This window comes from Acartia tonsa, chromosome 14 (assembly GCF_053477335.1).
Source record: "Acartia tonsa isolate MP-2025a chromosome 14, ASM5347733v1, whole genome shotgun sequence".
NCBI lineage: Eukaryota > Metazoa > Arthropoda > Copepoda > Calanoida > Acartiidae > Acartia > Acartia tonsa.
Window position 1 is genome coordinate 34,437,140 of NC_137273.1, and position 22,720 is coordinate 34,459,859.

A 22,720-nucleotide genomic window follows, 5' to 3' on the forward strand; every position below is an offset into this window, starting at 1 on the left:
ACTTTATTATACGGATTATCGGTTTGAAAATGTAAGTATGCCCATATCAGGCATATACTGCATTTCAAAATGTTAAATATTGAATGTTTTGTTTATACAGCATATGTTAATATCAGTTTTCCCGACTTTCTGATTTGATAAGTGTGATTTTTCTATTTTATTCTAGGAGATATTTTCTGTACACAAAGAAGGACGTAAACACTGCAGGAAATCCTTTAAAGCTTTTTAATCTAATTCATACTTCACACTATTCCAAATTCTTATATAAAAGTAACATGATCTGTGTGTGGGTATGCTTTTCATAGATTCTGGGAAGGTTTATAACTATTTTGGGGGAGGGTACGACATTGTTGCAGGATTAAGGATGGGAAAATTGATCTAATTTTTTCTTTTGGTTGTCTTCGACTTTTGGTACTAGAACTTTCGCATGGTTTGGCCGCGTAATCATACGCTTCATAAGCAAGATTTGGATCAGAGATGGATTTTTAAAAGATGCCGCGTTATTTCTCGACATTTTTTACGCTATGAATAACAAGCGCGGCATTCGCGAAATCTAAACAGAGTATACAACTATTTATTTAATTATTTCACTTTTGTTGGTACAGCCTTTTTTAAAGAAAAACAAATTATCTTAAATCCATTTGCATTTTAATTAATATATCTTTTTAGAGCTATATTAGACATTATACAAATGGCTAAAATAATAATTTTAAAATTTTGAATTCTTAAGTTGTATACTCTGTTTAGATTTCGCGAATGCCGCGCTTGTTTTTCATAGCGTAAAAAATGTCGAGAAAAAACGCGGCATCTTTTAAAAACCCATCTCAGCAGATTTATCTCTATGATAAACACAATTAATGGAGAAGATGGATATAGAAAACGTGGATATTGTGAAAGATTCTCGCAAACCTTGATAAAACATTTCTTCCAGCTGGCGCCATAATTTCCCCATATTATTTTAAACAAACCATTCCCCTGGTCATGGAGGACCGTATTGACCAATATCTGAGGACTATATTAGCAACCTAAATTGAAAACATTAACAAAAACATCCACGTTTTCTAAATATCCATTAGTGAGATTGACTTATTAAAAAAAAACTTGAAAGGATAAAATTTGCTAGATGAGGCATATACACAAGCCAATCAATTCATTGTGAAATGCCAGAAGATGGTCAATCTTATGGCTGCGCTGGTCATGCAATAATATTTTCCATCTTTATACAAGAATATATCATATCTTGGATCTGCTGTAGTTCTAGATTAAAATGTTCCTGGGATCGGATATAAAAAAAAAACAATGAACCTTGGAGGCTGCTGGCTGTCTTACGGCTGAAAGTGCACGTCTTGCCCGCACATTGTTATACGCGGCATTATCTGGAATACTCAAAATTCAATGATGCACAAGAAAATAATTCTTTTTCGCGCATTTATGAGCGCTGCGGGTCAAATGTGCATCATTGGGTAATGGCTGTTCCATAGTAGTGAGAGGCCTTCCTTAGTTGGTTAAAAGTTTGTGCTAATATAATGTATGCGTTCAGCCGTTTTGCCGCTAGCAGAATTGAAAGTTCCTAAATATTTGGAGATAATCGATCCCAGGAACATTTTTCTGCACCTGATAATATTTCTTGATTACATCAATATCAATCATTGATCACTCCTATACCTTTTATAATTTCTGTGAAATAAAAATATTTTTAATTTTTTGGTAAAATTCCTATGTTAGGAAATTTTCAGCGAGGGGGGGGGGAGGATGGCCTTTGGACGGTAACCAAAGTTTTTAGAGTCTTTTTATCTAATTCGTTTGCTTAAAAGCTCTGGGTACTTTTACAAGATTTGTAAGGTTTTTTTTGCAAACTAGTAGTGTTCAAACTTTATAGCCACTTACATAAATCCACACAAGGAATGTTTTTGTTTATTATTATTGTGAATGTACATTAATTTATCGTCCATTTCTTACCCCTTAAGATTCCTGGTAAATTTTAATTATTTGCACCATTGGATTCAGGCATGGGGATAAGACAATGGAGGGTACATTTATATATATCCCCAATGATGATGATAAAAGTTAACCTTTTTTAGATCAGAATTATTTGTTGAAAAGTTGAGACACTGCTAACATGATCTATCTACCTAACCTATCAAGATTCGATAAAGTACCCAAAGTTTTGAGCCAATTAATTAGATTACGTTGTTACAAATCTTTGGGTGCCAGTGTAATTTACAGTCCAGTATTCCCCCCCCCCTCCCCTCGCTTCCTCTCTGTCAAAAAATTTAGGGCCGAATCCAATAAAATTTCTTAAGCTAGCCTCGGAGTAAAGGTTTATTAAGTTAAAATTTTCTTTTATATAAGGTTAAGGCTAAGGTAACACAAACTTCCAGGCTAGCCTAGGAAATTTTATAGGAGTTGACACTATATATATACATAGTTGGAAAAACAAATAGATAATTTTAAACTCTTTATAGGCTAAGCATTTATATTAAATGCTTACAGTGACTACAGGAATAGATATTTAAAGGATTAATTACCTATTTTTCCATCGTTTTTGATTTACTGCTGTGTTTCTATAAATTCCGTGTATGACACAATTTTATAATTTGCCGCTAAAATGAACCAATCACAGATCTCCTTTGTCATCCAATAATAAGCTGATACTTTACAGGAAGACACCTGATTGGTTAATTTTAGCGGCAAATGCAAAATCATGTGATCTAAGTTATGTCTTTCTAAATGTAAATTACCAATTGGGTAGAAAACTATTCTAAATATTTGAAAAAATAAATGAATGAAAGGAATAAGAAATAAGAAATATTCCAGTATGGCTTCGAAACCGGCGATTAATATCCCTTGGATAAGAACCGGTTCTCAGCTAATACTGAAAAATCAGATATAGCATCGTATTATAGACAATTTTCCATGAATATTAAAATAAAAATCATAAAATCAATACCAGCTTTGTTATTCCTGGCCCATAAAATCATAAAATTAATAAATTTGTCTATAATACGATGCAATAAATAACTGTTATTTGAAAAATTGAACATAACTGATTTTGTATAAATAACAAACAATTTCAAATCACTAAATTGGTCGTCATGCCGTTTTGTGAAAATATCACAAGAATACGATTTACAAGTTTTGATATTTTTAAAACCACATGATAGAAAATTTAAATTCTTTCAAATATATGCCCTATAAATGTGGCCTAATCCATATCAAACAGGAAAAAAATATGCAGTTTACTAAATTCAAGTTTAAATGCATTTCGTGCAACTACCCTTTTTGGTAAAGGTTGAAAGTTATCGTGTGTTGATAATAGAACGTCATTTTTTTACTGAATATATTTTTTTTGTAATAATAAGAATTAGGGTTGGGCCGGATACTTTTTTTGCCGGATACATGATACCGGATATCCGGCTGATTTCTAAACCCGGATATCCGGTTCCGGCCGGATATCTGGCAAACGTTCGATATCCGGCCAGATAACCGGATATCCGGCGTAAAAAACCAGCCGGATATCATATAACCGGATAGTTTTAATATCCGGTATCCGGCCGGATATTGAAAATGACCTAATATCCGGCCGAATAATCGGTTAAACCGGATATCCGGCCAAATAATCGGTTAAACCGGATATCCGGCCCAACCCTAATAAGAATGCGCTATAAATTACTTGTCATACCTCTGTGTACCTGTATGCTATTCATAATTACCAGTGATATATTGGCAGGGACTTCTCGGGTGGGGGGGGGGGTGAATGGGTTGTAATGAGGGTAATTACCCCCCCCCCCCCTCCCGCATGTATATGTTGTGTGCTTGTCAAGTGTCATTTTCCCCTTCACCCCCTCCCTAAACTTGAATAACCCCCCATATTTAGTTTTTGTACCACCCCCCCCCCCAAAAAAAATAGCTTAGACGTCCTTGAACTCCGGGAGAGGATAATGGACAGAACATAAGCTTATCTTAAACAAAATTAATAATTGATTTTTCCCCGCCATTCTACTTTCCCTCTCTATCTGGTAATTATAATGCAAAAAAAGTTCTCTAAATTTTTATTATATTGTCAAAATATTTGTTTGTGTATTTTTCTATACCTGTTCAGATAATACATGTAAAATTAGCTCAAATTATAACTGGTTTAGAGCCATATTGAAAAATCATGTTTTGTTTCGTATAATAGAAAAATTATAGTAAATAATAAAATGAGAATCATAAAATCTATACCTACCAGTTTTAATGGCCCAAAATTTGAGCCCTCAAATCAAATTTTTTCACAGAAAAATCTATATTTTTTACAATTTAGCTTTAAATTGCAAAGATTTTTTGTATGATTTTTTATACAAAATAACTTTAATTAAATTATCAAAAAAATATATAAGCAATTAAAATAGAAAATCAAGTATGAGAATTAACATCAATGTTAAAATTCAAACTATTTTTAAAAGCGAAGCTTTTCTATAATTAGGGTCGGTCCGTACGTCCGTCCGAGATAAACCCCGAACAAACATATTATGCAAATCTGAATTTTCAAAATAGCAGCTTTATTATTCATTTAGGATGATTTTACAATAAATATGAAATGTAGATGCCTCTTTTGGTTACAAAATTCCACTGTTATTTTTTAATTAATCAGCACCAATAAAGCACAAGATCTCAAAAACAGCATTTGGGGATAAAACTGGTAAACAAACATATTATGCAAATCCAAAACAAAGCAACAAAAAAAAGTTTTTTTGACACTTTTCTCCTCTTTTAAAGATTGATTATGATAAAATAATATTTTTTAAAGGGATTTATGCATTAATTATTATGAAGTATAGTATAAGGTAGAAATTAATGATTTTTCTAAATAAGAAATGATTGAAAAAAATAAATTCGATCCCTATCACTTTAGAGGACAGCTGCTGACCCCCAGTCTTCTGGATGAACCTAAATACCGTTAAAGATAAAAATTACCCTGAAATTTATACAAAAATGTTTTTTTATGTGTTAAAAAATTCATTTTAAAATCTTGATTTTGAGGATGATGACCTTTCAGATGCTCCTGTTGGTGGTGATGGTGAGCCAAATGTTATCTAAGTACATGCCCATTACATCAACTTTTCTATTAACCTATGTACCATTTTTTGTAGTCATAGCAGCCTCCAATGGAGCCTCCCGACAAGAAATATAACAATCTTCTAAAAACTACAGTATTCACCTTATGAATTGAAGTAAATAAAATTGCAATTCTTTTTTTTTAATAATGCTGGGCTGGAGGATGCTATAACTACAAAAATTGGATCATAGTTTAATATATAAGTTGTCATCATGGACATGCACTTTGATAACATTTGGCTCACCACCACCACCAATAGGGGCATCTTAAAGGTAATCATCCCCAAAATCAAGATTTTAAAATAGATTTTTTCAACACACCAAAAAACATTTTTGTAAAATTTTCAGGGTAATTTTTATCTTTAACATGTATTTAGGTTCATCCATAAGACTGGGGGTCAGCAGCTGTCCTCTAAAGTGATAGGGATCGAATTTATTTTTTTCAAACATTTCTTATTTAGAAAAATCATTAATTTCTACCTTATACTATACTTCATAATAATTAATGCATAAATCCCTTTAAAAATTATTATTTAATCATAATCAATCTTTAAAAGAGGAGAAAAGTGCCAAAAAACCTTTTTTTTTGCTTTGTTTTGGATTTGCATAATATGTTTGTTTACCAGTTTTATCCCCAAATGCTGTTTTTGAGATCTTGTGCTTTATTGGTGCTGATTAATTAAAAAATAACAGTGGAATTTTGTAACCAAAAGAGGCATCTAAATTTCATATTTATTGTAAAATCATCTTAAATGAATAATAAAGCTGCTATTTTAAAAATTCAGATTTGCATAAAATGTTTGTTCGGGGTTTAGATAGCTTTTATTCATTAATTTAGGTATGTTAGAATTGTCCTATCGATTTCAAACTTTGCATGATGATTCCTGTAGTAGTTAGGTACGATTTAGAAAGCGTAGCAACTCTATAATCATTACCAGAATGTCCGTACGTCCATTTTAAACATGTTGTTATCTACTTTTTTAACAACACATTTTTATGTGATCTAATTATCCGTTTGATCTGATTTTTGGTATATTGATTCCTGGGACAACAAAGAACAATATTTAAGCGAAGCAACTCTATAATCAAGTCCTAAAAATGTAAGTATGTCCATAAACATTATCCACAAATTACACAAATTTACTTAAATTTTGCTTCGACTCTTTCGATACTTTTATATTCTGATTATTCAGTTCAGACACTATACAAGTGTTAATGTCCGTTTTTCCTACCGTTTCAGCGCTTCGCTTTTATGGATGTTGTCATCCTTGTTTTTATAGTTTGTCACGGAGACCGATAATTATCCGCTTGATTTAAAACGGTTCTGAGCCGTACTGAAATATTATGTATCGTATCGTATTACAGACAATTTTTATTAATAATAAAATAATAAATGTAAAATTAAAAATAGTTTTGTTAACCTGGGCTTACGACCCCTCGGGTCCAACAAATCTGGTTTTACAATTTTAGATAATTTTCGCCCTTGTTTTAAAGAGTTGTATTTTGTGAAACGATATATCTGAACTGATTATTATATATAAATGTTTATTAAATGTTATGTTTTATAAATTTAAATTATAATAAAACTATATGAATTATTTAATATCTATATATATTTGTCAGATATTTATAGGAAATTCACGTGTATGGGTGAGCTCGGATGGACATTTCTAATTATAGATTAGATTTGCTACTAAACAATTGACGGAAAATTTATTTTACAAAATTTCAGTAATTTATCTGATAGCAGCTGAGAAAAAATATTTTAGCTATTGAAATAAGATGTCTCAGAGGGATTAATGGACCTGGTGAATTATAAAGAAACAAGAATGGCAACATCCATAAGTAGCGAAGCACAAAAAATCATGGATGGGAATACCTACAAGTAGATTTAAAGTGTATTGATTAAAATCAAGAATAGATTTATTGGAAAAAATAAACACGAAACTTTGTTTTATTTTGTATGATAACATTAACGACGGTTAAAGAAAATTACAAATTTACAATACATAGGACTAGATGCGCATAACAATGCAATGAAAAAAATATTTTGATACTGTCATCGCAAATAAGTTTGAAAATCGGACCAAAAATACCCAAGATATGGGGAAATATGTAAAACATATAAAAATAGTCCAAAACCTGCTAAAAGGCAGTCTGACCGCCATTGATTCTTTTCTTAAAGCGGCAGGAAATTTATTTTTAATATCTAATACTGAAATTTTTGAAAATCGTACCATAAACACTAAAGATATGGGGGAAAATGTGCAAAATATAAAAATAGCCAAAAACCTGCTAAAAAACGGTCCGACCGTCTTGTAGGTTATATAATTGTGCTTCTTAATGATGGGAATGTTGTCAAAAAAAATCAGCTTTCTATCTTTTATAGGAGCTGAGTAAATCCCATTTCCCCCATAGCGTTACGGACTGACTGACGGACAGACAAAGTGAATTCTAGAGTAGCTTCGCTACTAATAAAGGAGTCTACTTTTAACATCCAGCTAAACTACAAGACTGAAGAGGGTGCAATGTCCACCGAAATATATTTCAATAAATAACTAAAAAGTATTACAGACTTTTTCACTCAGTGAATTTATCTTAAATTCCAAAGTTGCGTTTTTTTAGGGGGGGGGGGGGCATTTGACTGTAAATTACACTGTTACCCAAAGTTTAATAATCAAGTTGGCCAAAAAAACTTGATCAGTGATTCATCAGTTCTTAATAGGAAGTGTCCAAACTTTTTGAGAAGTATAGATCTGCTGAAGGCTTACTGTTTTAATAAACTTGGATTTTCCTTATTGCGTTCCATCGTTCTTCAATATGAGTATATATATCTACGAGGGACGTTGCCGTTCCTGCAACTGGCAGAAATACAGTGGATGTAGTTTTTTCAAAATTGTTTGTCTGGATGTAAATTCGACAGTAATATGCTATAATATATCGTAGCTATGCTGACAAATATACATCTAACACATCCAAAATTGTCAATTATACATCTATTTCTTGCCAATTGACAATTTTGGATGGATAAATGCCTGTGTAAGATATATTTATGGCGGTTACTTAAAGTATGACTGTATTTTTTGCAGAGTTTTTTTAAATTTTGACAAAAAAACATCCAGTTGTATTTCTGCCAGTTGCAGGAACGCCATGTACCCATCTATAAGCACATATATAGCGCTCAATATAGCTGTGAGGAAGCATATGTGCGCTTATGTGGTGTGTTCGCGCGCGTAAGAAACAAGGTCAACAAGTGGCGCAACCACCGACCTAGCCTAGGACTGCTAAGGACAAGAGAGAAAGAAAGAGAGAGGGAGGGGGGAGATAGGGATAGAGAGAGAGCGACCTATCTTTACCAGATTGGTTAAGTAAAGTGTCAGACAGACCAAAAGAGAGAAGAAAAAAGAGATACACAACAAGTGTTGCTAACACAATCAAATATTTTTAACTAAAATTAGATTTTTATTAATTTCATTTATAATTATTATAAAAAAAACTACATCGGACTGCGATCATAGATTTCTAGCTTCATGATATGCACGTACCCAAAATGGCAAATCTATTTAAATATTTCTCCATATTTTAAATCAAAACTCAAAACTTTTAGTCATTTTTTCTACTGTGAAGTCTATAAGGTAGGAAAAGGTAAAAATGCATACCCTCCTTTTTTTTTTCAATAAGCGCCACATTTTTTGGTTCTTTTATCCAAAGAGGGGGAAAATATACCATAAAAAAAAACATTTTACACCAATTTTATTTGTGGGGATTTGGATTTAACCCAATTCAAAATTTAAATTACCCCAGTCCTCCCTATTAAAAATTTGTACCCTGCGCCCTAAAATAAGAAAAGCTTTGACATCCTTGCTAATTAATAACTAAATAAAAAGGTATTTTATAACTAAGTTTTAAGGTCAATAAAAACTCGTCAGAAATATTAATATCTTCCTTACATCGCCCCCCCTCCCCTTCTCCTCAACACACCCCTAACCAAAAATCCCTAAAGCGCTAAAAAGCGTATTGTTGCCGTTTTTGAGACGGTGCTGTTGGTATTTTTTTGTAGTTGCTTTTTATTTTGTGAACATAACATTCAAAAATAGCTACAGTGATTTTTTTGTGAATTTTAGTTGAAACTGATTAATAGTTATTTCTTTCATCGTATTATAAACGGCTTTCCGCGGATATAGAATGTACAATTATAAGATTAAAACCAGTTTTTTTAGCCCTGGTTAACCTCTTTTGTATAATTAAGTGTTTAATGAAAATTTGATCGATATATATCTAAAAACAAGGATGACAACACCCACGAAAAGCAAAGCTCTGAAACGGTAGGACAAACGAACATTAAAACTTGTAGAGTTTTGTCAGAGCTGAATAATCAGAATATAAAAAATGATAAAAGTCAAAACAAAATTGTAAGTAAATTTGTTGAAGAACTGCTTAAATATAAAATAATGTTTTTGGACATACCTACATTATTAGGACTGGATTATAATACTTTGCTTATAATATTGTACTTTGTTGTCTCAGGAATCAATATTCCAAAAATCAGGTCAATCGGATTATTATATCGCTCAAAATTTTGTTTTTAAAATAGTTAAAAATCAACATGCTTAAAATGGACGTACGGATATTCTGGTAGCTACTACGCTTTCTAAATCGTACCTGACTACTACAGGAATTTCTCTAATTTATTTGTTCATCGAAGACACAGATTTTTTTTATAAAACGTACAGTTGCACAAAGTGCATTAAATAAGTTTGATTGAAGCATAAGTTACTAGAATACCATCTAACATATAAAATGTTGTATTAAATATCAATCAATTAGGCACCACCAAAATAGTCATCATGTGATAAGTGACCTAACATAAGGTTGGCCTTAGATACAAGCCAGTACTATTAAATTTTATTACTATGGACCCCTGCCAGACTGTACAGTGTACACCTATATGTTTCCCAAGTAAGGCCAACCAAAGATTATATAAACGTCTCTACTGTGCCGCCAATTTTAAATTAGCCAAAAAATGCTTATGTGTACTTTTTTACTTTATTTTTAAAACTATGTTATCTAGTAGTGTCCAGACTTTTTCAACTGGTAATCAATCTACAAAAGGGTTACTTTTATCATCATTGGGTATATTGTACATTGTCTTATCCCCTAGGATCTCTGATTATTATGCAGTATAATCTTAAAAGTATTAAAAATTAATTTTGCATTGCCAAAACAAATTGTTCTTTACTTTTTTAAAACTTAAATCATCATTGTATTGTACAGCGGCGTGCATAAAAAACATTTATGGCTTTTATCATTCAATTCCTATACTTTTGAAAGTAAGGCAACTTTTTGTAATTTTATATTTATATTTCAAAGCATGTTACATAAAAGGTTAAAAGCAAATTTACCCTCACAAGTCTCAGTTTATACTGTAGTGTACATATATAAAACTACGCGGAAAAACGCAGTATAAAGCTGTATCATCAATACCGACAAATGTAAAAAAGTGTGTACCACAAATTATAACCACAGCATAAACTGCCCCAATCTCATTTGATTCACTACTATCATCATAAAGTAGTAAGATTTTTTAAGTAGCGAAGGATATCGCTAACCACTGAACCGATATGGTTCTCCTTTACAGTGAAGCTTCTCATAGGTAAAAGAAGGTTTTCAACTATTTTTGGAAGGGAATCTTTATGCCCTCCCAATTAAAAATGAACCTCCCTTAAACAAATTTTGTATTATCTTTTTAAAACTTAAATCGATAAAACTTTTGGGAAGTGATGGAACACAAAAAAATGGTTCGCATATAAAGAAAGATTTTTTCGCCCTTTTGGTATTTTTGTGTGTGTGTGTGTTGTCTGTTGTGTACTGCTATTCTAGGGAAAAAGTGATGGCTAATTGGGCTACAAAAAATGACAAGAATTGAGACAATTCTCTGTAGGATATATGTTTTTTTTTTTAAGTAATCTCTACCTTATTAATTAAGGAATGAATTGGTTTACATATTTTTACATGCAATTGCTAATAACTTCTTAAGTCAATCATATTTCTTTTCAAAGTCGTTTTTCACTCAAGGAAATAAAATTCAAAAAGTGTTTTTCGTGCTTCGTTGAGATGCCCAAACCGACGATAAGGAATAGTGGATAACATGTAACCACCTCCAACTTTTTTGAAAAGAAGGCGTCTTAACTTTACTGCTTTTCATTTAGAATAGCTAGTCGGTGTTTTTAGTAAGTAACAGACGTAAAATGGTCCATAGAATTTAAATATGCAATCGGTTTTTTTTGTAGACCTCTTATTTTTGAAGTAATTTAAGTTTTAAAAAAATAATTAAGTCGGTTTTAAGATACTAAAATAAAACAATATAAAATAAGAAAATTGCCAGTATGAACAATAATAGTAAGATCTTTAATTTGACACCTTACTTTTTAAATTCTGTTGAATAATTATTGAAAAAATCTATTTTTCTAACCTCGGTTTAATCAAAACTTCAAACCTAAATATTTTCTCACACAGGCATAAAAAATATATGTTTATATATGACTTTAGAATCAGAAAAATATTACGAATCCATTCTAAGCAAATTGAAAAAGTTTTATAAAACTATAATAAAAAATATAAGTTTGTTTTAAGAATCATAATTCAGCATTATAGGGTTGACTTGAATTAAACCTAAACAAATGCACATACACTGTAACAGATATTTTTTAAACACAAGAAACAATAATGCATTTGTAACTGCATTGTTTTGAAGTTTATAAACAGACTGAAGCATATTTGTCCATAATTTTTCATTCTTTACATGTTATGTAAGTATCACTCAACAGAATTTAAAAAGTAAGGTGTCAAATTAAAGATACTAGCGGCTACGCCCCTAGAAGCCTCTAGGGGTACTTAAGTTAGGAGTAAGTTAGGAAAAGTTGACCTCATCCCATAATAAATTTGAGTTTCAAAAGAATTTAAAAAATATGTTTTGGAGGGAGGGGGATGAAGACACCCTCCCCAAAAATAGTTTAAAACCCTACCAGAACCTATAAGAAGCTTCACTGTAAAGGAGAACAATATCCATTCAGCAGTTAGCGAGATCCTTCGGGACAGACAAAAACGCTTACTACTTTATATAATAGGATTACTATTTTTGTTCATACTGGCAATCTTCTTCTTTTATTTTGTTGCGTTTTAGTACCTTAAAACCGACTTAATTATTTTTAAAAAAAACTTAAATTACTTCAAAAATAAGAGGTCTACAAAAAAAAACCGATTGCATATTTAAATTCTATGGACCATTTTACAGATATTTTTTAAACACAAGAAACAATAATGCATTTGTAACTGCATTGTTTTGAAGTTTATAAACAGACTGAAGCATATTTGTCCATAATTTTTCATTCTTTACATGTTATGTAAGTATCACTCAACAGAATTTAAAAAGTAAGGTGTCAAATTAAAGATATTACTATTTTTGTTCATACTGGCAATCTTCTTTTTTTATTTTGTTGCGTTTTAGTACCTTAAAACCGACTTAATTATTTTTTTAAAAAACTTAAATTACTTCAAAAATAAGAGGTCTACAAAAAAACTGATTGCATATCTAAATTCTATGGACAATTTCAGGGGCTTCCAAGCTTTTTTTTTGGAGGGGAGGGTAAAATGGCGCGCGAAGCGTGCCGCAAATTTTTTTACCCCCCCCCCCCCAAAAAAAAAATTTTCACCCTGGGGGTAAAATTTGCTTGGGGGGGGGGGGGGTAATTACCCCCCTGAAATCTGTTGGCAGGGGTAAAATTTGTTTACCCCCCCCAAAATTTACCCCCGGGGGGGTAAAATGAAAAAAATTTTGGGGGTGCCAAATTCGTTTGAGGGGGGTAATTGCCCCATTACCCCCCCCTCTTGGACGTCTATGGACAGTTTTACATCTATTGCTTACTCAAAATACCGACTAGCTATTCTAAATAAAAAGCAAAAAAAGTTAAGACACCTTCTTTACACACATAACGTTAATCAACTTAACCTAACTATATACCTATAATTTTTGCTCACATAAATTAAAGATAAGGGTGGATTTGTTAAGAGTTCCGGATCAACTGCAGTTCACGGTAAAATATTGCTGGTAAGCAATATTTCCAAAAATCTATGAATTTTGAAGGCTGCTAGCTGCCAAACGGCTAAACGTACAGATCATGCCCGCACACTGTTTCAAGCGGCATAAGAAGGCCTAATAATAATCTGCAATAGCCATGTATCAATAATGCATAATTATCTAGCAGTGCAGATTAATGCGCGAAAAAGACCTATTTTACGCGTTTTTCTTCAGTGAAGCTTTCACTGTGCATCATTGGATCTTGGCTATTCCAGATTATTTGTAGGCCTTATCCCTGATAGCGAGAGTAAAAAAGGTCGAGCATTGTATCGACCTGGTTTAGTAACGGATGTAGAATATACGTATATATTATGACAGGGTAAAAATTGATGTCAAATTAGGTTGCTAACATATTGGTTACTTGGTTCAGCCAGAAGGAAGGAAGGGGATGGGTTAAATGGGGTGAAAGGGTGAAATCGTTATTTTAGCCCGCTGAGAGTTTCAATTTATTAAAGAACATAAAAATCTGGAAATAAGATCCAAGTAATAATAAATCCATTTGTTTATCTTAGCGGCGGGGCGCTGCCAGTATTGCGCGCTAGAGAGAGAGAGAGAGAGAGAGAGAGAGGGATAGGCTGTCTATTACACTAGTCCCCAAAGTTGTGAAATAACGCTTTCTAATTCGTTTGGTATCAACTTTGGGGACTTTTATTGAATTTGGATTGTTTGCTCATTAAGTTGAGTGTTCAAATGTCTCAACAGCTAATTTTAATCTAAATATAAGGGATAATTTGTGTATCATCAATGGGGATGTACAACAATGTATCGGCTGTTGTCTTATCACTTTAGATCCCTGATTGCGTGCCCACTGGTCCCTCATCCATCATAACATGCAAAAAGTTTCAGGGATAAATGATAGGTCATTAAAGTAAAACACTAGAGGGAGGTTAAATAACTGTATCTCCCCATCGCAACCGCCTTATGCAACCTTTCTATTGGACCATTAAAAATCAACCAATGGTGTCCTTTATATTAACACAGCCAAGTTGCGATTACCCCCCCCATTAAATCTCTAACAAAAAAATTTTTGCGCGCTTTGCGCGCATTTTTAATACTAAATTTTTGATAAAATTTAAATTACCCCCTCCCAAAAATTTTACCCCGGGGGTAAATTTTGGGGGGGGGGGTAAACAAATTTTACCCCTGCCAACAGATTTCAGGAGGGGTAATTACCCCCCCCAAGCAAATTTTACCCCCGGGGTAAAAATTTTGGGGGGGGTAAAAAAAATTTGTGCCACGCTTCGCGCGCCATTTTACCCCCCCCTTAAAAAAATTTTACCCCCCCCCCCAAAATAAAAAGCTTGGATGCCCCTGCCCACAGGGTTAGTTAATTGGCCCCGCAGGGTTAGAGCCCCCCGCAGGGGCTAGAAATAGGAGAAAAGCTACTGTGAAAAATAAGAAGAATCGCCCCATAAGGAGCAATGTTACGATAGGGACTATACCCAAATAATTTAGAAGCAGACGAAAGAGGTCTTTGAAATAGGAAGGAAGGTAGTTGTCTGTATATACATCTAAACTTTAGATCTGTTGATAGGCCAACCAAAATTTATGATAAATTTAGGACTCTCATTCCTATTATATTACATTATAACCACTGAGCCAATTGACTTCTTCATTTAAAGGAAGCTTTACATAGGTCTTGAAGTGGTTTAATGCTATTTTGTTACTAAATTGAAATATTGGTATGGGTTAAGGCTGTTTCTCTCTTTGTGTGTATGACTTCAAGGGTCGCATAAACGGCTGGACCGATGTTACACAAATTTTAAGGGGGTTTGGTCTTGATCCAGAGTTATTTTAGTCTAGGGGCAAAACATTTATAATATTAATTTAGCAAAATATGTACAAACATAGGGCTTCACCCCTAGCATCTAAGGGCTTTACCCCGAGAGGTAATTTAAAAAAGCCGTTCTCCTCTTAGAAGTAAATTTTTATACCCCCCCTCCCCCCGACAGAATAACTAATTTAGGTTAGTTTAGGTTTTAGGCTAGGGAGCTGAGCCCTGCTGCTAGGCAGGCAATCGGGCCGAGCACTGCGGCTAGGCATGCAAGGGGGCCGAGCGATGCGGTTAGGCAGGCAAGGGTGCCGAGCGCTGCGGCCAGAGTTCATAGTTCTGTCGGGGGAGGGGGGGGGGGGGTGTAAAAATTTCAAAGTTGAAAACAATATTTCTAAGAGGATATTACCCCCAATTAAATAGCCTAAAACCACCACAGAACCAGTAGGTATATTCCCTGAAAAGTAGAATCTAATCGGTTTGTGGTTATCGAGATCAGAGACAGACGGAGAGACAGACGAACAGACATCATTCTACTTTGTGTTATAGATGATAGAAAAATAATTTGAGTTTTAAAAAAACTAATAGTTGATGGCTACTTTCAATCTCTATAATTCATCATTTTATTGACCTATCCCTTCCCTCCTGAGTTTCGCACAGGTTGTTGTTAGGCGTAGTAATTGGCAAGAACAATGTTGGGCCCTAATAATATGTGTATCCGTAGGCAGGGAGGGATCATTGAGCTGTTTATTACACTAGTTCCCAAAGTTTTATAATAATGTTTTTTTATTCCTTAACAACTTTGGGGACATACTTTAATAAAATTTTCATTGGTTGGTTCATTAAGTATAGTGTCCAAATATTTCAACCACTAATTGTAATCTACAGTAGGGGTAATTTTGTGTATTATTATTGCGGATGTACATCAATTTATTGGCTATCGTCTTTTCCCTTTAGATAACTGTTATTTTTCGTCACTCCCTTAGCGCATCCGCTAGTCGTTAGGGAGGTGATGGGGCTCGACACTTGGCTCAACACTGCGTTATAATAAAAGACTTTTTACTGCTGCTTTGTCAGATGGACGACCTTAATAGTTAGAGTTAGGGGGAATCCTGGAGCAAAAACAGGCGCTTACAGAGTTAAGACTTCCAGATAAATGTCATGCTTTGATTTGACTGTTTTTAAAAGTTTAGCATGTTAATGCGTCGCTATTTGGGGACAAATTGATCTTTCTACATATAAAAGAATGACAAAATCTAACTAAAAGAGCAAGAAAACAATATTTTCCCCATTGCGCTACAGACTAATGGACAGACAGTCATAGAATGAATCATAGAGTAGACTCGCTTCTTTAATACCCAGAAAAGGATGGCGAAAAGAAATTAGGTAGCAGGTTTCGTCGAATTTTCACAGTAGTTTTTGTCCTATTTCTAGCCCTCGTAACCCTACGAGACATATTTACTAGCCCTGTGGGTCAATCATTAACATTTCCTGACCCATTATTAAGTAACCCATTAAAAGCTACTGTGAAAATACGACGAAACCCGCTTACTTCATTATCTTTCCATGATCCCTATAAAAATGTACAAAATCTTAATATCAAATGTTGGTGTAATATAATTTCAGGATAGCAAGGAAATTGGATGTTGTGTCAGGGATCTAAAGGGATAAGACAATGGCCGATAAACTTATGTACATCCCAAATGATGATCCACAAAATTACCTCTTCTGTAGATCAAAAGTTGTTAAGCCAACGAATAAGAAAAAAATCTTTTTTAAAACTTTAGGGACTAGTGTAATAAACAGCCCATTGTGGCCTCTCTCTTTGATGTTGTGTAGATACACACAGTGAAATGTTTTGGTAAACTTTTTATAAATCTTTGAGAATTAAATTTAAAATGGATAAGACAATGGATGATATGTTGATTTTCATCCGCAATTATAATACACAAAACTGACCCTTTTCTAATTGGAATACAAATGTGAACTTGTTTCAAAGTACTCAAAGTTCTTAGACCAACTAATAAGAAAACTTTGGGCACCTTTACAATTTAAAGAATAATTTTTGACTGTTTTTTATTACTAAATATCATGAATCTTTTTTACATGAAGATTGGAATTTTTGTTTCCGCAACTTGCTTTTCAAGGAAACAAAAATTACTTTTTAATGTAGTTTTTAGGATAAAAACTTATAGATTAAAAAGTATGAATTGGTTAACTTTGGAAAAAAAACTGTTTTGCTTGGGTAAATATTCCTTTTTAAACTAAAAGGCCTTATTAAAGTTTGCTTTTTGTGCATTATTTAAAAGCTTGCATTGAAAAAAAAGGACTCTTAGATTTATACTACAGCTTTTTGTTAAACTTATTTGAAGAATGATAGATTAGATAGATATATCAGATATGTATACTATAGTGGGTTCATATTGGAATTAGACAAATTGGGAATCTGGAACCTAGTAATAGTGTCTAACTTTTTATATTTGTGACGTAGTAAAAATAGTATGTGTCGATATTCTGCAACAGATAAAATGTACCATGAAAAAGTTTATGACCGAAACGTATTTGAAAAGTGTTGCTTGTGTAGTTGGTTTAGTTGAATTGATGACTTCTGCTTTATAGATAAGGGATTCTTTTAAATGATGGCCATCTACAGGACAAGCATTCTGACCACCTCAGCAGTTGCACTGTCTTGTTGGATAAGTGGCAGTATATGTTTTTTTTTTATAAGTAGCATGATATGTGTCTGTGTGTCTATAGCTTAAAACTCTAAATAATGAATTTCTGCATTAAGTACTTTGCAAAGCAAACAACTACGGCATAGTTAAATAGTATTTGTAGTAGCGATCATTTTTTTGGGATGACAGTTTTTAGATATTTTTTCCTATTCCATGTACACACATGTAATATGCATATATAGACAGTTACTATCTATCTATCCTTACATCTCTCTCTCTCCCCACCAATTATCTATCTATCCTTACATCTCTCTCTCTCCCCACCAATTATCTATCTATCCTTACATCTCTCTCTCTCCCCACCAATTATCTATCTATCCCTGTTGTCTTTTCCCCTTCCCTCTTAACAAAGTGTTGTATTTAATATTTGGGTGGCAATACCAACAGTTTTGGTTGTTGTGCTGTTGCCCTTCCCCCCACTGCATCATCCACCACTGCCGATGACTAGTAATAAAATGCTGTTTCTCGCTGTCGTACGCAATGTTGGAAGAGTGACGCAAATTTTAGATTTCAGTTTTCGCTATTTGATTTACTTATTTTCTCTATAAAAGCTATGGAAAAGCTATACGTGGAAGATAATTTAATTTGCTATGATATAAAGATAAATTTTCTCAAATCGCGAAAACTGAAATTTGAAACGTGCGTCACCGTTCAACACTGCGTAATCGTATGACCGCGAGAAACTGCATTTTATTACTCTCCATCCCACGGCCCACTACACCGCCACAGCAGGCCGTAGGGGTGTGTCAGAGGGGGGAAGGGAGATGGTTTGGAGGGTAACTGGGCACTCTTGCTCGCCTGCTAGGTCGCCTTTAGAGTCGACCTTCTATTACAAACAACCCAAGAAGGACCTTTTATTACATACAACCCAAGAAGGATCTTTTATTACATACAACCCAAGGAGGACCTTTATCACATACAACCCAAGATGGACCTTTTATTACGCACAACCCAAGAAGGACCTTTTATTACATACAACTCAAGAAGGTCAAGGACCTTTTATTACGTACAACCCAAGAAGGACCTTTTATTACGTACAACCCAAGAAGGACCTTTTATTACAAACAACCCAAGAAGGACCTTTTATTACATACAATCCAAGAAGGACCTTTTATTACAAACAACCCAAGAAGGACATTTATTACTTTGATGACATTCTTAAAAGCGAAGCTTTCTATAATTTGGGTCGGTCCGTTCGTGCGTCCGTCACAGACGGATAGCTTTTTTCATTAATTTAGGCATGTTAGAATTGTCCTTTCGATTTCATTGTCCTTTGCATGGTGAATTCTTTAGTAGTTAGGTACGATTTAGAAAGCGTAGCAACTCTCTAATCATTACAAGAATGTCCCTACGTCCATTTTTAAATATGTTGATTTTTTTTCTTTTTTAACAAGAAATTTTTACGTGAACTAATCATAAGATAGATCTGATTTTTGGCATGTTGATTCCTGGGACAAAAAAGTATAATGTTATAAGCGAAGCAACTCTATAGTCAAGTCCTAAAAAAGTAAGTGTGTCCATAAACGTTATCCTGTATCAAGCAGTTTTTCAACAAATTTACTTACAATATTTCTTGGACTCTTGTACATTTATATTCCGATTATTCAGTTCTAACACTATATAAGTGTTAATGTCCGTTTGCCCCACCGTACAGTGCTTCGCTTTTATGGATGTTGTCATATTTGTCAAAAAAAAGTTTTATGTAAAATAATTCTTTTCAATCGACATAAAGAATTACAAACATTAAAATCTAAATTTCCGAAAATTCAAATCAAAAATAATATTCAACCATGACTCTCCAAAAACGCTGTAAGCTGTAAAAAGGTTGTTTTATTTTTGTAGTCTTCAAATAGTGAATTGCACTGGACATATTTTTGTGCCTAAAATTAATCCACTATAAACATTAGTTTTCTAAGTATTATAATATGATTGCTTATGGGTATAAAAAAGTAAGTGGTATTTTGTAGTTTGGAAATAATGATTAAGAAACGAGTGATATATATTTTTTATAATTATTTTTTCCCCTTTTTTTCATATCATTGGCTTCAACCCTAGCTTCTTTATTTTTGAAAGCGAAGCTTTTCTATAATTAGGGTCAGTCCGTCCGTATGTCACAGACAGTTAGCCCTTTTCGTTAATTTAAACAGGTTAGAATTGACATATCGATTCCAAACTTACGTACGATTTTGAAAGCGTAGCAACTCCATAATCGTTACCAGAATGTCCGTATGTCCATTTTAATCAGATTAATTTTTGAACACTAAATTTTTATGTGACATAATTATTCGATTGATCTCCTGTCTGGAATATTGATTCCTAGGATAACAAAGTATAATGTTATAAGCAAAGCGTCTCTATAATCAAGTCCTAAAAATGTAAGTGTTTACTTAAACATTATCCTGTATTAGCACAGTTTTTTAACTTTGTTTAAACTTTTGTTTCGACGTTCTTATATTAATATTATTCAATTCTGACACTCTATAAATGTTTAAGTTCATTTGTCTGTTTCAAAGCTTCGCTTTTATGGATTTTGTCATTCTTGTTTGCCTCAAGATTAGATGGGGATGGATTGTTCCCATGTAGCTGGACAAAGTGTCTAAAAAATCAGCCATGTGACGTCATAGAAATGAGTGGAGAAGAGATGGACAATCCCTCAATTTTATGAAGTCACAAGCTGATTCTTTGGGTGGCTGGGGTAAGTCTTCATTCTTTATATATTTGATGATAAAATTCACTGACAAATATCCTTAAACCTGTACTGGAACAATGCTTAACTTTTATTATTCCTTGCATAGTAATTGATATGGCAGTGATTAAATTAACTTAAATATGTGAATAAGATCATTAAAATAAATATTTTATAATATTAAAAATAGTAAACACAGTGAAATAAATAAAAAAGGAATAGTTAAAAATATATAAATATACAGCGATAGTTCAATGGCAGAATTAGTGTTTTCCCCAAATAAAAAATCAAGTTTTGTTAGGCTAATTTGATTTTTCAGAGAAGCTTAAATTAATTTTTAGGAAGGTTATTGTAAGTATTGTATTAGCCTGTTGTTGTTGTTGAAAATTGGTAGATGTTGTGAAATAAAAGTAGTCGCTAATTATTAAATAGGCAATTAAAAATAATTTTCCGACCTGTAGAAAAAAAGTATCCTTTTTTATCATCTCCTTAGTTCAAGAGGTATTTACTGAATTTTAGTTTCCGAAAGTGTACCTAGCTTCCGCGTCCTATCTCAATAATTACTACTAGCTAAAAAAAATTCAAACATCAAAAAAATCTAAATTTGAAAAATTAAAATTTTGAATGTACAATGTATAAATCGTTTATACATTATATCGCTTTTCCCTCTGACTGGAGTAGCTGAAAATAGCGTTTGCAATAATTGGGTTATCTGCTGTACAACTTTGGAAATTAGTGAAGAAATAGGCAATATATTTTCAGCACATCTCAAGAGGCGAATCCCTATACTCATTTTTTGGCAAAGTTTTTACAAAATAGCAAATTGTATCTTATAACATTATTATTTAAAGCTTTTTTAAAAACAAATTCTACATTTTTCCTTTAAAACAAATAAACTTATTGTTCATTTTTAACTCATATTTGCTGTTTTTTAATTGTTGTAACATTGTATTGATAGCAATTTCCTATACGCGTTAATAATAATGGTTTAAGGGCGTTTAGTAACTATGAAATTACACTATACATTTGAAATCTGTGCTTTCATTAATTTAGGAATATTATATTAATGAATTATTTAATACTAGTCGCTATGGCTCTAGCATCAATGGGGCTTAGTATTCGTAGCGCAAAAATAGCTTAAACCATCCCAAGACTTAAATCTGAAACAAAATAGCCTAAAACTACCACAGGACCTATGTGAAGCTTACCTAAACAAGGATGACAACATCTATAAAAGCGAAGCACTGAAACGGTAGGACAAACGGACGTTAACACTTATATAGTTTCAGAACTGAATAATCCTAATATAAATGTATAAGAGTCAAAGCAAAATTGTAAGTAAATTTGTTAAAAAACTGCTTGATACAGGATAATGTTTATGGACATACTTACATTATTAGGACTTGATTATAGAGTTGCTTCGTTTATTACATTATACTTTGTTGTCCCAGGAATCAATATACCAAAAATCAGATCAATCGGATAATTAGATCACATAAAAATTTTATGTTAAAAAAGTAAAAAATCATCATGTTTAAAATGGACGTACGGACATTTTGGTAATGATTATAGAGTTGCTACGCTTTCTAAATCGTACCTAACTACTACAGGAATCACCATGCAAAATTTGAAATCTATAGGACAATTCTAACATGCCTAATTAACGAAAAAAGCTATCCGTTACGGACGGACGGACGTACGGACGGACGGACGGACGTAAGGACGGACCGACCCTAATTATAGAAGAGCTTCGCTTTTAAAAAGAGAACACGATTGGATCAGCAGTTATTGAGAACTTAATGATTATCTAAAAAATATTCTTTTTTAAGCACGATTTAAATTAAAATGCCGAAGTTTATTCTATAACTTTATTTTACAGAGATGGGTTTTTGAAAGATGATTGCCACGTTTTTTCGACATTTTTCGACATTGATTGATTGAATGAAGACGATAGGATTTCAACAGAGTATACACCTTAAAAATTCAAAATTTTAAAATGATCATTTTAGCCATTTGTATAATGTCTAATACAGCTCTAAAAAGATGCATTAATTAATATGCAGCAAAAATGGATTGAAGATAATTTGTTTTTCTTCTATGAAAGCCGTACCAACAAAAGCTAAATGATTAAATAAATAGTTGTATACTCTGTTTAAATTTCACGATTTGAAAAAACGCGGCATTCATCTTTTAAAAACCCATCTCTGTTATTTTTATATTACTATTATTATTTCTGCGCTACTACAGTCATAATTGTGCTGTTTATACTAGCTTGCTATGCTGTTTTACTAGAT

At 32.9% G+C, this 22,720-nt stretch overlaps 1 protein-coding gene across 6 annotated transcripts in view; it reads left to right on the plus strand.

Annotated features, from left to right (window-relative positions):
- The window catches only part of LOC145306509 (uncharacterized), an 84,489-nt gene extending 77,794 nt beyond the window's left edge, over positions 1–6,695 (plus strand). For 2 of the 6 annotated variants that reach the window (XM_080148647.1, XM_080148649.1), the window contains exons 23-24: positions 167–205; positions 1,122–6,695. In XM_080148647.1, coding sequence (XP_080004773.1) covers positions 167–205; positions 1,122–1,206 — 124 coding nt within the window. In that variant the 3' untranslated portion in view covers positions 1,207–6,695. The remainder of the gene's footprint in view (positions 1–166; positions 206–1,121) is intronic. The other 4 variants (XR_013875035.1, XR_013875032.1, XR_013875033.1 and 1 more) reach the window with 4 other exon arrangements.
- Positions 6,696–22,720: the final 16,025 nt, after the last annotated feature.